At 41.3% G+C, this 12,825-nt stretch overlaps 1 protein-coding gene across 7 annotated transcripts in view; it reads left to right on the forward strand.

Annotated features, from left to right (window-relative positions):
• Nucleotides 1–12,825, forward strand: part of mtmr1a (myotubularin related protein 1a) — a 29,786-nt gene that overhangs the window by 4,954 nt on the left and 12,007 nt on the right. For 2 of the 7 annotated variants that reach the window (XM_039823368.1, XM_039823370.1), the window contains 7 exons: nt 628–651; nt 3,796–3,864; nt 4,704–4,791; nt 5,567–5,661; nt 7,062–7,169; nt 8,458–8,556; nt 11,363–11,446. In XM_039823368.1, the coding sequence (XP_039679302.1) occupies nt 628–651; nt 3,796–3,864; nt 4,704–4,791; nt 5,567–5,661; nt 7,062–7,169; nt 8,458–8,556; nt 11,363–11,446 (567 nt within the window). The remainder of the gene's footprint in view (nt 1–627; nt 652–3,795; nt 3,865–4,703; nt 4,792–5,566; nt 5,662–7,061; nt 7,170–8,457; nt 8,557–11,362; nt 11,447–12,825) is intronic. The other 5 variants (XM_039823373.1, XM_039823374.1, XM_039823369.1 and 2 more) reach the window with 3 other exon arrangements.

Raw genomic sequence — 12,825 nt, forward strand, 5'->3', positions numbered from 1 at the left:
AGCTGTTTAAAGCTACAGTGCGTAGGTTCAGTCGCCCCCATGAGAAATGTAAAGAAATGACAACAACCCCAGTCGGCGCATTACAGTCATAATAGTGTGTTCCATTTGTACTCGGAAGTCGGATGTTCCGAAGTCAGAGTCGGAAACACTATCGAAAAGAATACATTTCATCAATCGTCGCAAAAGAAACACGATGCGTACGTGAATCGATTCCCCACCCTATTGAATGTAGTTTGTGGTGTTCACACATTTGAAAGATGATCTTTTAGTATTTTCTTAGAAGTGCGCTCAGTGTGCCAGCGCTTTTCTGTTGCTTGGTTTGGAATGTGCATTCACACACATGTATTGGCTCAGCTGTTGTGCAGCTCCCCTTATTATACTGTAGCAGGTTTCTGCTGTAGCATTTGCTTTGGGCTCTTGCGTGTTTGCACCCATGTGTCACCAAAAATCGAGCGGCTACATTGCGCTATTTGACATGGTCACTTTCAAAGATAGATTTTTGCCAACAATAAGAAAGATCTATAACCTTCAGTTTGATATCAGACTGTGAATATAGTTGTTTCCATTTCATCTGAAAACTACATTTGTTTTTGTAAATGTGTGTGTGTGTGTGTGTGTAATCTCCAGGTGTCCAAGAGGCTGACTCCCAGGGTAAGAGTTGTAGACTTACCAGCTTGTCTTCTGATAAACGCCTCCTTCCTGTTATGCAGCAACATTTCGGGCCACTTGACTTTTGAAAAAAAGAAAAGATTGGATTGTGTTTTTTGTGACGTATGGGATGTATGGGTGCCCGGATAGCTCGGTTGGTAGATCGGGCGCTCATACATAGAGGTTTAATCCTCGACGCAGCGGGCCCAGGTTCCACTCCGACCTGCGGCCCTTTGCTGCATGCAATAGTATTATAGTATAGTATATAGTATTATATAGTATTATATAATTGTATGGATTATAGTTCTTGTAGAAGTTGATTACTTTGTACTGGGGACATTGTATAAGCCAACAGGAACATGTCCCAACAGCTTAGTAAAGTATATAAAAGTATTACTGTACTGGATGTGTTTTTTATAATGTGCTTTATTCCGGGTTTATGTGATGAAGGAGACCTTAATCTATAATATAATTCAAGCCATTTGTTATAATATAATAAATAGTTGACACATTTGAAAAGAAAATAGGATGTAAATCATGGGGACAGAATTGTTGTTGCATAACAGGTGTGATCCAAATGCTATACATTTCAGACATATACACGCACTCTAAGAAATATCTGTGTATTAACAGTTGTATGACTGTATATTTGAACAGAAATTGTCCAGAAAATGTGATTCACTTTTGTATTTTAGTCTTTACATTTGGAATTGCATAATTTGCGCTCAGACAACTTTTTTTCCCCGCCACGGACGTTGGTTTTGGGAAATTAAAGTCCACGTTGTTACCATTTTTCAAGTTTTTTTTTTTTCTGTTCTGGCAAATGAACTGCCAGAACTGTTTCTGTTATTTTTACAAATTTATTTCTTAGAGTGCAGCGGTTTTGATTTATGAATCAAATATGTAGAAAAAATGAAATACCACCTGATATATCAGAGTTTCACTCCACCTATGCGAAGATCATATTAAATTGTCCAGCGTTGCCACAGAGCATGTCATGAATAGGTGAAAGTCATAGTCCTGCTTAACAACAGTTTGGTGCTGTGTCTTTGATTGAGTCCGAAATGGCTTACTCTGCACTACGGGGTTACCCTGGTAACCGCTGCCAATCCCAGCTTTAGCGCCATCGCCAGATATGGCTTAAATTACTGAAAAAGGTAAGCAACTAGACCAACAGTCGCAGTTGATAAAATCAAAGATTTTTATATGTACGAATGGAAATGAAAGCGTTTTTTTGACATTACGGCGCTGCATTGGTTGCTGGCCGCTTCGAACGTTGTTGTTACTAACACATTGCATTGTGGGAGCCAATCGGCGTAGTGTCCGGTGTTTCCATACTGTAATATTTCACCAGAAATAGTATGCAATTCACATACTATTGGTTTCATACTCTCACATGCTGTTTTAGCCTACTAAATAGCATGTTACGCAACCTTTGTCTTCTTCACCAATGCAATGTGCAGGGGCTGTTTAGTGCGGAGTCGACAGGATGTGACTGTGTGTCGGAGGTGTGTGAACATGCCTGCAGATCATAACCACAGGTTCACCATCAGCACTTCCTCCATCGGTGCCACTGTACACTTCATCTCTGCCTCTCCCAGCTCAGTCTGCTTCCTCTTTTCTGTCTCTGCACCTTTCTTCATGCTTCTTCTTTGTCCTTTAGCCCTACATGCACGCTGTGAATTGGAACTCCTATAACAAAAGAGTTTGGGGGGGTTTTCTGCAGTGGGTGGATCACTTAAATCTTCCCTGTTAGACCCTGACTGCCACACTGCGTTGGTCAGTTGTCCACTTTGGTTCGGACTGAAATGTCTCGGCAACTTTTGGATGAATTGTCATGAAATGTGGTTCAGACCTAACTCTGACCTTTCCTCTAGCACCATCATCAGCTCAAACTTTCAATTTGTCCAAGACTTTGTTACTAAATACCTGAAAACTAAATGGCATTCCCATTGGCCTCAGTTGTACTTTTTGTTAAGTGCTAACTAGCAAAGCATATTAGCTAACTTTGCTAAGATGAAGAACATGGTAAACGCCAGCATCAACACAGTCCCAGTTTCTCTGTCTGTCTCCATTCATTCAGTCCCAGTGGAAATCCCTTGCCCCATGTAGCCTTAGATATTAAAATAACCTCTAATAAATGATCAGTATCAGCAGATACCCTGGGTTGAGGTAACTGCATTGGTATTATGTTGGAGATTTGAGTGAGTTCTAAAGGTAACTTGACTTTAGGTACCCTGCTCTGTGAAACAGGCCCATGGCAATGCAAGACTACATATAGATGTATATATATATATATATATTTATATATATATATATATATATATATATATCTATCTCAGTCGTAACAGCATCACTGGTGTTTTTTTCACCTTGTAAGTAACGTGTGTGTGTGTGTGTGTGTGTCATCATGGTCAAATATATTGTAGCAGTAACTACCACAGAGTGGTTTTGAGTACTTTGTCAGGTGTTTATATGTCTGTCTGACTCTCTGCCTGTCTGTCTGACTGACTTTCTGTCTGTCTGTCTGTCTGACTCTTTGTCTGTCTGCCTGACTCTCTGTCTGCGTCTTTGTCTGTCTGTCTGACTCTCTGTCTGACTCTTTGTCTGTCTGTCTGACTCTCTGTCTGACTCTCTGTCTGTCTGTCTGACTCTCTGTCTGACTCTCTGTCTGTCTGTCTGACTCTCTGTCCATCTGTCTGACTCTGTCTGTCTGTCTGACTCTCTGTCTGTCTGTCTGACTCTCTGTCTGCCTGACTGTATGACTCTCTGTCTGACTCTCTGTCTGTCTGTCTGTGGACAGAGGTTGTCAGTGCGATAGCTTCCCAGCTGTGAAAGATGCAGTCAGGAAACGTTGGAGGTGTGTAGTTGAGATCTAAATAAGGGCAGAGTTAGAAAGTTTGGTGTTACGGCGTATGGTGGGATCCCATCATATGGACTCAACACACTTTGGATATATAATTATATGAATGCAGAATATGTACAGCATTTACATTTAAACCTACAAGGAAACACCAGGCTCAACAATAACAATACCCTACAAATAGAATGATGTGTTTTTACTGTATAATGTCTCTTTTTCTCTCTCTCTCTCTCTCTCTCTTTTTCTCCGTCTCTCACTTTCTCCATGCTGGCTCTCCCCGGCAGCAAGATTCACAAGATGAAGGTCTTTGTTACCATGGAGAAAGTGATTCTGAGCATCCTTCCAATGCTTTGGCAAGTCTCTCTCTCTCTCTGTCTGTCTGTCTCTCTCTGTCTGCCTGTCTCTGTCTGTTTGTCTCTCTGTCTCTGTCTGTCTGTCCCTTCCTTTCCTCCCTCTCTGTTTGTCCCTTCCCTTCCCTTCCCTTTCTCCCTCTCTGTCTCTGTCTGTCTGTCCCTTCCTTTTCCTCCCTCTCTGTCCTGGTCTGCACGCCTCATCCTGCTGCTCTTCTCGGTGTGTCTCATCTCCCTTTGGTGCTGTTGTCCCGAGGAATGACTGCAAGTAACAAACGCAGCGTACACGTTTGGAGTTTGAAAGACACGTGTTCATCAGACAGGGAGGGTCTAATGAAAGATGCTGTTGATTTGCATTGTGGGACGTGTAGTGTTTTCCCTTAATGTGCTGGCTGGCATACATTTTATTTCATTGCTGTAGCGATATTATAGTAATATAACTCACAGCACCGCCGCTGGACACATTTTGAGTGTTGAATAGTTAACGGCCTCCTGTTAACATCTTCAGTGTTAATCCATATGTGTGAATGTCCAATTTGTTGTCTCATCACACCTGAAAGGGCATGGTTCATTTCTTTGTCTGTGACGGCAGCATGCCACTCTCATTAACAGTGTGTGTGTGTGTGTGTGTGTTGGGTTAGCTTGCAGTAGGGGTCATCTGAATACGGTTCCAGAGAGAAAACCCTTCAAGAAAAACCAGCGGAAACTTTAGTCTGCAGTGGTGATCGTGTGTCTACTTCTCAGTCCAACGTCATCAGCAACATGTTCAGTAATACTCTGATAGGTGTCAGTGGTGCATGCTGGGTGTTGTGGTCCCGCTGACTGCTCTGTGTTGTGTACAGAACCTTCCAGCGTTGAGATACGGGGCGCAGGTCACAATGTTCCAGAACCAGGTTCCTTTGCTACCAGGAGAGTCCGTCCAGACTACAGGTACAGTAACCTCACCCCTGTGTCCATATCCATCATGTGTTTTATGTAGGGGTGTCAAATTCTTTAAAAAAATGTTGATTTCGAAAATCAAAATCAAAAGCAGCGATTCCCCCAGTATGTTCTTCTCTTTCCACCCGCGCCTACTTGCGAATGTCAAAGAAAAACAACCACAGACGCAGGGTAGCTTACCCACTGGGAGCATGCAGCTAAAGACACACGGTAACATTAGCTTACCAGTAGCCTCTTTCCCAGACACCATGACCACTGCAGGAGTCGGAGATAACGAAGAAACAACAGAACTGGAAAATCCTCCCGCTTCCCTCAAGTCACCGGTGTGGCAACATTTTGCCTTCCATGTGAGTGAGTTATGGTGGCAAACAATGCGGTAGTGGTGAAGCATGTGGGCTCTGATGGGAGCCTTCAGGTGCACCACGTTAAACTAATGGTGCAGTCAATTGCACCTTGTAAACTCGGAGAACCTCAAACTGTTGTCGCAAAGGACCCTTTTGCCATCTGGTGGCTCCTGTTGTAGCATTGCCGTCACTGCCGAGGAACAATTTAAATCGGAAATTGTTTCAGATCGTGACCTTAAAATCAAAAGGCTAAATGAATCGTGGATTTGGAGACTCGTGACACCCCTAGTATAATGTAGTAGGCAATATTTCTTTTTAAAACATCACAGTGAATGTTTTACCTGCCCCATTAATCAGTACCTTTTTGTTTCTGTTTCACAATCTGTGCTTGTGTGTGTGTGTTTGCGTGCGTGTGTGTGCAGTCAAGGATGTGATGTATATCTGTCCATTCAGCGGTCTGGTCAATGGAACCCTGACCATCACAGACTACAAACTCTACTTCACCAGTGCGGAACGGGTACTTCACATCTCATTTTATTATTAACGATCACAGGACTGTTGTTCCTCAGTGCAGTACTGAGTGTGTGTGTCTTTGTAGCTGTGTGTTGTTATTCTGTGCCCAGGGTTATTATAGTAAACGAAAAACGAAAATAAGCAGTGAAAAATAATTTTAGTAAACTGAAACAAAATTAAAAAATAAATCTAAACTGAAACTATATTACCAGGTTAAAAAAAACTAATACAAATAAACACAAACCATTTTAGTTTTAATTTTTTTAATTTAATTTTTTTACAGAAACTGAGCAGAGTTGACATTCCAGGAGATGGCGCTGTGCCGTAATGACTTCACATCGGTCACTAAATTAGCACAAAGATTAAACATTAAATGGCATGGCCGTTCATATGCAATTCTCTAACCCTGTATTCTGTGTGGATGTCCAGCTACATACTTCTGAGACATTATCTGGCCCTAACAAAAAAAAAAATAAAACTGTACTGTTAAAATTAAAACTAAATATATGAAAAACTAAAACCTTTCTGAACAACTGAAACTAAACCAAAACTACTACAAACACACATCTGAAAAAACAAATTGAATTCAACCCTAACCACCTTGTTCTGTGTGTAGCGGTTGCGTACTCTCGTGCGTTGTGTGTATCAGTGAACGATGCACACTCCAACCAGCCGTTTATTACTCGGTAAGTAATACAGGATAACAGTTACAGTAGTTTGTCACAGCCAGGCCCCCTAGGAATGCTACAAATAAGAATGATAGAATAGAATACACTTTATTGTCCCAGAGGGGAAATTTGTCTTGGACATAGTGCTACAATCTGTTGCTTCACAACATAAACAACATGTAACATAAAAACATTCTCAAAAAAAAAAAAATACAATAAGATAAAATCAACATGAAAGTGAGTTCAGCAGAGCGTCCTAAGACACAAAAGAAGGACACACATGACAGCACAGACAACACAACATCCTAAGAATTAACTGTAATAATAAAAGTGCGAAGTGCAAAAAGTGCAGGTGTATTTACTGCACCCCTGCTCTGCGGGGTGCAGTAAGCTCAGCAGCTTGACAGAAGTTGGAATAAACGATAACTTTAGTCTGTTTGTTTTACATCTCGGCACAGAATCTTCTCCCTGATGGCAGAAGTTCATATTCAGGGAAGACAGGGTGTAGAGAGTCTGCAGTGATTCTTTCAGCTTGTTTTTTGACTGCTTGCTCCTACAGGCTCTATAAAAAATATCCAAACGAGATAGAAAAAGCAGTATTTAAAACGAGACAGTTAACAGTAAAAAAAAAATGTACTGGCTGATAATAAAATCATGTAAAATGTCAATTGAAATGATTACACAGTGATGGTGATGGCAAGGGAACTCATTGACTCCGCTACATGTGCACATACAGGAGTCTCCGTTCGTTCTGGATGTGAACCTGGGAGTGATCAGCAGACTGGAGACCATCAGTGTTCCCAACCAGGGAGAGAACACCAAAGGCCTGGAGCTGGTCTGCAAGGTACCGGAGAACCAACCGACCCTTTGAGCTATTAAGGTCCTTGCGCACCGAGTCCGAATTTTTTTTTTTTCGTATCTGTCTTCCCTGAAAATTCGTCACGCACAGCAACCTCGCACATTGAGTCCGATGCCTATTAAAGGTCCAGTGTGTGGTAATTTTCCCCCATCTAGCGTTGAGATCATATATCGCAATCAACTCTCTAGCGGCACTCAGTTCAAAGTACGTATTACAGCTACGTAGCCTTTTTCTGGGTAAGAAGAAGACTCCTGTTCCTGAAATTTGGATTTTGAATACGTGTGGTCCTCCATGTTTCCTTCTTCAAACTTGCCGGGGCCCGGAAGCTACGATACCCATTAGCAGCATTAGCAGCACCTGTGAGTTCATCATGTGACAGCGAAAAATGCAAAAGGCGGAGCAGTATGTCCCTTACCAGCTTACATATTTCAAGATGGAGCATGAATATGGAGCGTCTTCCCCAGTTCATGCAAGCGCAAATGTAAAATTTCAAGCCAAAAGGAATACTTGGAATTGATGGTGGTGGTAAATATTCATGATGAAGGACAAGTTGATGAATGGGCAACACAGATTTTGATAATTAACAACTAAAAATGTTACACACTGGACCTTTAAATAATCTGTTGCGAAAATGTTCTCAAAAACGATACAATATGCTATGCTGCTGTCGCTCTGCCTATCTCGCCTTTTCCCTCACTTCATCCCTCGCTTCTCTCCCTTGACAGTACCTCTCTGCCTGTCCTCTCAGCCTGCGTCTTCTTGCGTTTGACACCACGACTGCCTGAAACAGTTGCGCTGCCCTCTCTCTCTCTCTCTCTCTCTCTCTCTCTCTCTCTCTCTCTCTCTCTCTCTCTCTCTCTGTATCCATCACTACACTGTTGCTCTCCTTTTTCTGTCTTCTGTGTTCTCATATTCCCCTCTTTCATTCTCCCTCATCATCATCCTCTTGGATATTATCAAGGATACATTGCACTCTGCAAGCGTCTTCCTGTGGTGCATTTCTGGATAGGCTCATACCTTCCCCTTCTCATAACACATCAAAATGTTTGCTAGGGATGTGACAAAAAACGCAGAAAATTGAACCCGCTCCGAATTCTTTCGTGACCGACAACATTTTCAGAGGAAGTGTGTAAAGATGATTGACACAACTTGAGTTCAAATTAATTTTTTTTAAAGTTCGAAAGTTCCGGACCTTCATTTCGGGACCTTAAGTGCGATGCGTCTGCAGTGCCACTGACAATAGACTGATGCTCTGATGTCCTCCCTTCGTCAGGACATGAGGAGTCCCAGGTTTGCCTATAAGACAGAGGAGAGCCACCCGGACGTGGTGGAGCTGCTGGACAAACACGCCTTCCCCCTCTCACACAGCCTGGTCAGTGTTGCTCACATGTTTAGTTTAGAAAGAAGGTGTAGGTTGGAGCATTTGCTTATTATACCTAACCTTTTTACGTTCTATTTGATTCATATGTTGTTCTTAGGTCCCTCAGAATCTTATCAATCTTATGAAATGTATTATTATTACTTTCTGTATGTTATATACATATTACATATTAACACACACGTCTTCATTAATGTTGGCTACATATGACCTGTTTGGGACCGCAAGGCCTCCACACAATGTACAATGTATTGGTGTGACCAGAGCAGTGGTGGAAGAAGTATTCAGTTTTTTTGTTTTTTTTTACTTTATGGGTAATTACGATTTTTTTCAACCTGGACCCTATTTTCCCATGTTTTTGTGTGTAAGTGACTGATGGGAACAACAATCTTTGAAATCCAGTATTAAGCGAGACCCCTCACATCCTGGTCACAAAACAGTTCACCCTCCTTCCCTCTGGTAGGAGATCCAGGGCACTGTTCGCCAAAACCAGCCGACTTTCCCCAAGCAGTCAATCTGTTGAACACTCAGAAATAGCCCCCACCCTAACGCTGAACAAAGTCAATCATCACTGTTCTGCTCATCTACCCCATGTCTATTTCAATCTTACAATTACAATACTGTGATTAATATATTACCATTGCACCGAACTGCCTTGCACTATATTTAAATCTCAGACATTGCACTATTCCTTCCATCTCTTTAATTGTTATTGTATATGTTTTACATATACTTAACAGTATTTTTTTTAAATATATTTCTTAATGTCCTTTCTGTTTTTATTATTTATATGTTAAGTGAGTGTTGTACTTTGAGAGCAAAGATTACCGGAGTCAAATTCCTGCCTGGCCAATAAAGCTGATTCTGAGAACGGCATGGTCGCAGCCGCGCTGCAATGTAACCCATGGGGCAAATTTGCATGGTCAGTTTGGTCCATTACAAGTTCTGTTTTTTTGGCACTGAAAGGCTCAGATTATTATTCTAAGTTATTCTATGTAAAGGATCCCTACAGAGATAGACCTTTTTAAAACCTCTTTAAGACCTTTCTCATTAACCAGAAACAGCTCTGAGGTCGCTAGCGCTAAACCCACCAGACTCCATTTAAAAAAATCAATACTTTTAGCGTGTATAGATAAACATATTTTCACATGTAAATCAGTAAACTATGTGTTTATTTCAACCAAAACTAGAGTTGTGAAGATTGGAAAAGTGGATCGACGACCCAAAACGTCTTTTCATAGTTTTATTTAGTTTATGTCGACTTTGAATGCAAAAATATTTACATGGAGTCTGGTGGGTTTAGCGAACGCAAGTTCATGGATGTTTTTTATGTTTTCTTTAACAGAAAGGTCGACCTTCTTAGAATTCCTTTCCATAATGTTGTCAGACACTTAAAATATGAATCTGAGTCTGTCAGCGGCAAAACGAGCACTTTTGTGAACGTAAATACAAGCTTTGAGAACTTTGCCCTATTAACTTACATTGTAGCTTATTTCACTGACTCATACTGGACCAATAGTAAAGAATGTTGTTTCCATCAGACATAAAAACATAAGAAAATATGGTCCAGGTTGAAAAAACACCGAAGTTACCCTTTAAGTAAAAGTAGTAATACTACAGTGTAGATTCAATTCAATTCAATTCAATTTTATTTATAGTATCAAATCATAACATAAGTTATCTCGAGACACTTTACAGATAGAGTAGGTCTAGACCACACTCTATAATTTACAAAGCCCCAACAATTCCAACAGTTCCAGTAATTCCCTCAAGAGCAAGCAGTGCGACAGTGGCGAGGAAAAACTCCCTCTTGGGAAGAAACCTCGGACAGACCCAGGCTCTTGGTAGGCGGTGTCTGACGAGCCGGTTGGGGGTGTGATGAACAGTGGAGATAGTAGTCACATTAATAATGGAACAGTGACTGGATGTAGCGGGAAGCTGCAGGGTTCAGCAGGACGCAGCATGACATTGCAGGGCATCGCTGAGCTCAGCAGGGAGTGCAGCAGGACCACGGCGACAGCTGCAACCAGGATCTTGGTGCCAACGTTCTCCAAGGAAATACGCTGGGGGAAAAAACAGAAGGACTCCGGGGAGTAAACTCCCCAGAAGCTAGGATTAGTAACTTTAGTAACTTAGTAATTTCTGGGACGGGCTGCACACAAATAGTAATAGTAACAGTAATAGAAAGGGAGAGGAGAGAGCAGCTCAGTGTGTCAAAGGAAGGAAGTCCCCCGGCAGTCTAGAACTATAACAGCGTAACTATAACAGGTAACTAAGAGAGACAGGTCATAAGGAGAGGTAGCTTTTTCGGGCTTAGATATGCTCTGTAAAAGTCCTGCATTCAAAATCGTACTTAAAAAGCATGAGCATCAACATATACTATGCAGAATAATATCTATTATATCATTGGATTAGAATTATTGATGCATTAATGTGTTCATCACTTTAATGTTGCAGCTGGTAAAGATGGAGCTCATTTGAATGGCTTTATGTACTGCTGGCTAGTCCCGCCTATATTATTACATCATTTATTAGTTGTTTTATGTTTTGTATCAATATCTAAATCTGCAAAGTAACAAGTAACTTTACTTGTCAAATAAATGAAGTGGAGGGAAAAGTACAATATTTCTTACTGGGATGTAGTGAAATAGAAGTATGATGTATAAATGGTAACAGTAGTGTAAATCTGATGTATTTTAGGAGAACCTTCCATAAAGTGAACTACAGTTTGTAAACGGCATGTACAGTAAATGTGACAGTGGCTGCGTGCTAACATGCGCCCTGTGTCGCCCGCTGGCAGCCCCTGTTTGCCTTCCTGTACAAGGAGCAGTTTCCTGTGGACGGCTGGAAGGTGTACGACCCGGCAGCAGAGTACAGACGCCAGGTAACTGCACTGACACACCCATCCATCTCTAACATCACAAAGTCTGACAGACTCTGACAGGCCGGCTTACATTGCACGCTTAACATATGCGGAGCGAATGCTCCAACGCTACGCTTCCACTATAATCTATGCGGTGCGTATTAGGGATCCACCGATTATTAGTAGTTACCATTAACCGATATTTGGAACCGATATGCAGTGCATTCTTTTGACACAAAACTTTGTTTAAATGCTTTTGAGCAATCATTTAATACATTAGAAACTTTCAACCTAATCCCCAGTAACAGATAGTCAGTCAGATGGTGTTGTGGGGAGGGCATCAAGTCAGACTGGGGAGTGAAACGGAAGCAGAGGGACAGACACAGCTGTAGTCGAGCCAAAGTAGACCACTTTTTTATGAATTAACTTTATCGGTTATCAGGCAAATAAAACACTAGTGATAAAATGTAAACTGTCAAAAAACGGCCTGATAATCGGTCTATCCATAGTGCGTATGCACTTCCGAAATCTGCTCTACAATCGTAAAAATAGAAAGTTTTCTAATTAGTTTTTTTACGCGAGGTGTGTGTGGCCCTTTTACACAGAAATGGATCATAAAGTGTCTGTTTCTTTTAAAGGAAACTACCGATATACAGGAAACAACGTAATTCCTGTCAATGAACATATTGAGAGTTTCTATTTTTATTTCTTGTTTCCTGTCACCTGTGTCATTTCACAATAGCTGACAGTAGATTGACGTTTTACAGCGCCTCGCCGGGTCCAAAAACAATCCCTCGCCTGTGACTCAAACAATCTTACGCCGTGTACGCACGCGCTGCAGGTTCAGCCAGTTACGCGTGCAGTGTAGCCAAAGCGTTGGTCTGATAAAGGCTCCAATGACAAAGCCATGTAACTTTATTGATATTGATCTATTGATTATGTTGTTGCTATGATCATGATTGCATTTGGCTGTCATGGTTTCTGAGTTTAAGAGAATGTTCTACATATTTGTACTGTGTAACTTTATATATACACTTCAATAATTCCATCAGTAAATCTATATGTTAAACTCACCTCGTGCTGCTCTCACCTTCTCTTTTTTTAGCACAAATACCGTTTCATTATTATTATTTAATTACAGTTCCACTCTGCCATTTCTTTTGGTAACTGCTGTTAAGTTACTGTGAATGCAACTCAACCCTTCCTGCAAAAAGTTTCATATTCAAAGCTTACAGGTAAAGGCAGCGATTATGCCTGCTGGACCACTTTTAAAATAAAAATGTCTGTGTGGAGTTTGAGTGACGGTAGCTTAACAGTGATAGAAAGACTACGAAATGGACTAATGACTCTGCTGTTGTCAGTCTGGCTCCACAGGAAACCCTGTATAGTAATATTGTATG

The sequence above is a fragment of the Perca fluviatilis genome, chromosome 14 (genome assembly GCF_010015445.1).
Source record: "Perca fluviatilis chromosome 14, GENO_Pfluv_1.0, whole genome shotgun sequence".
NCBI classification, from domain to species: Eukaryota; Metazoa; Chordata; class Actinopteri; order Perciformes; family Percidae; genus Perca; species Perca fluviatilis.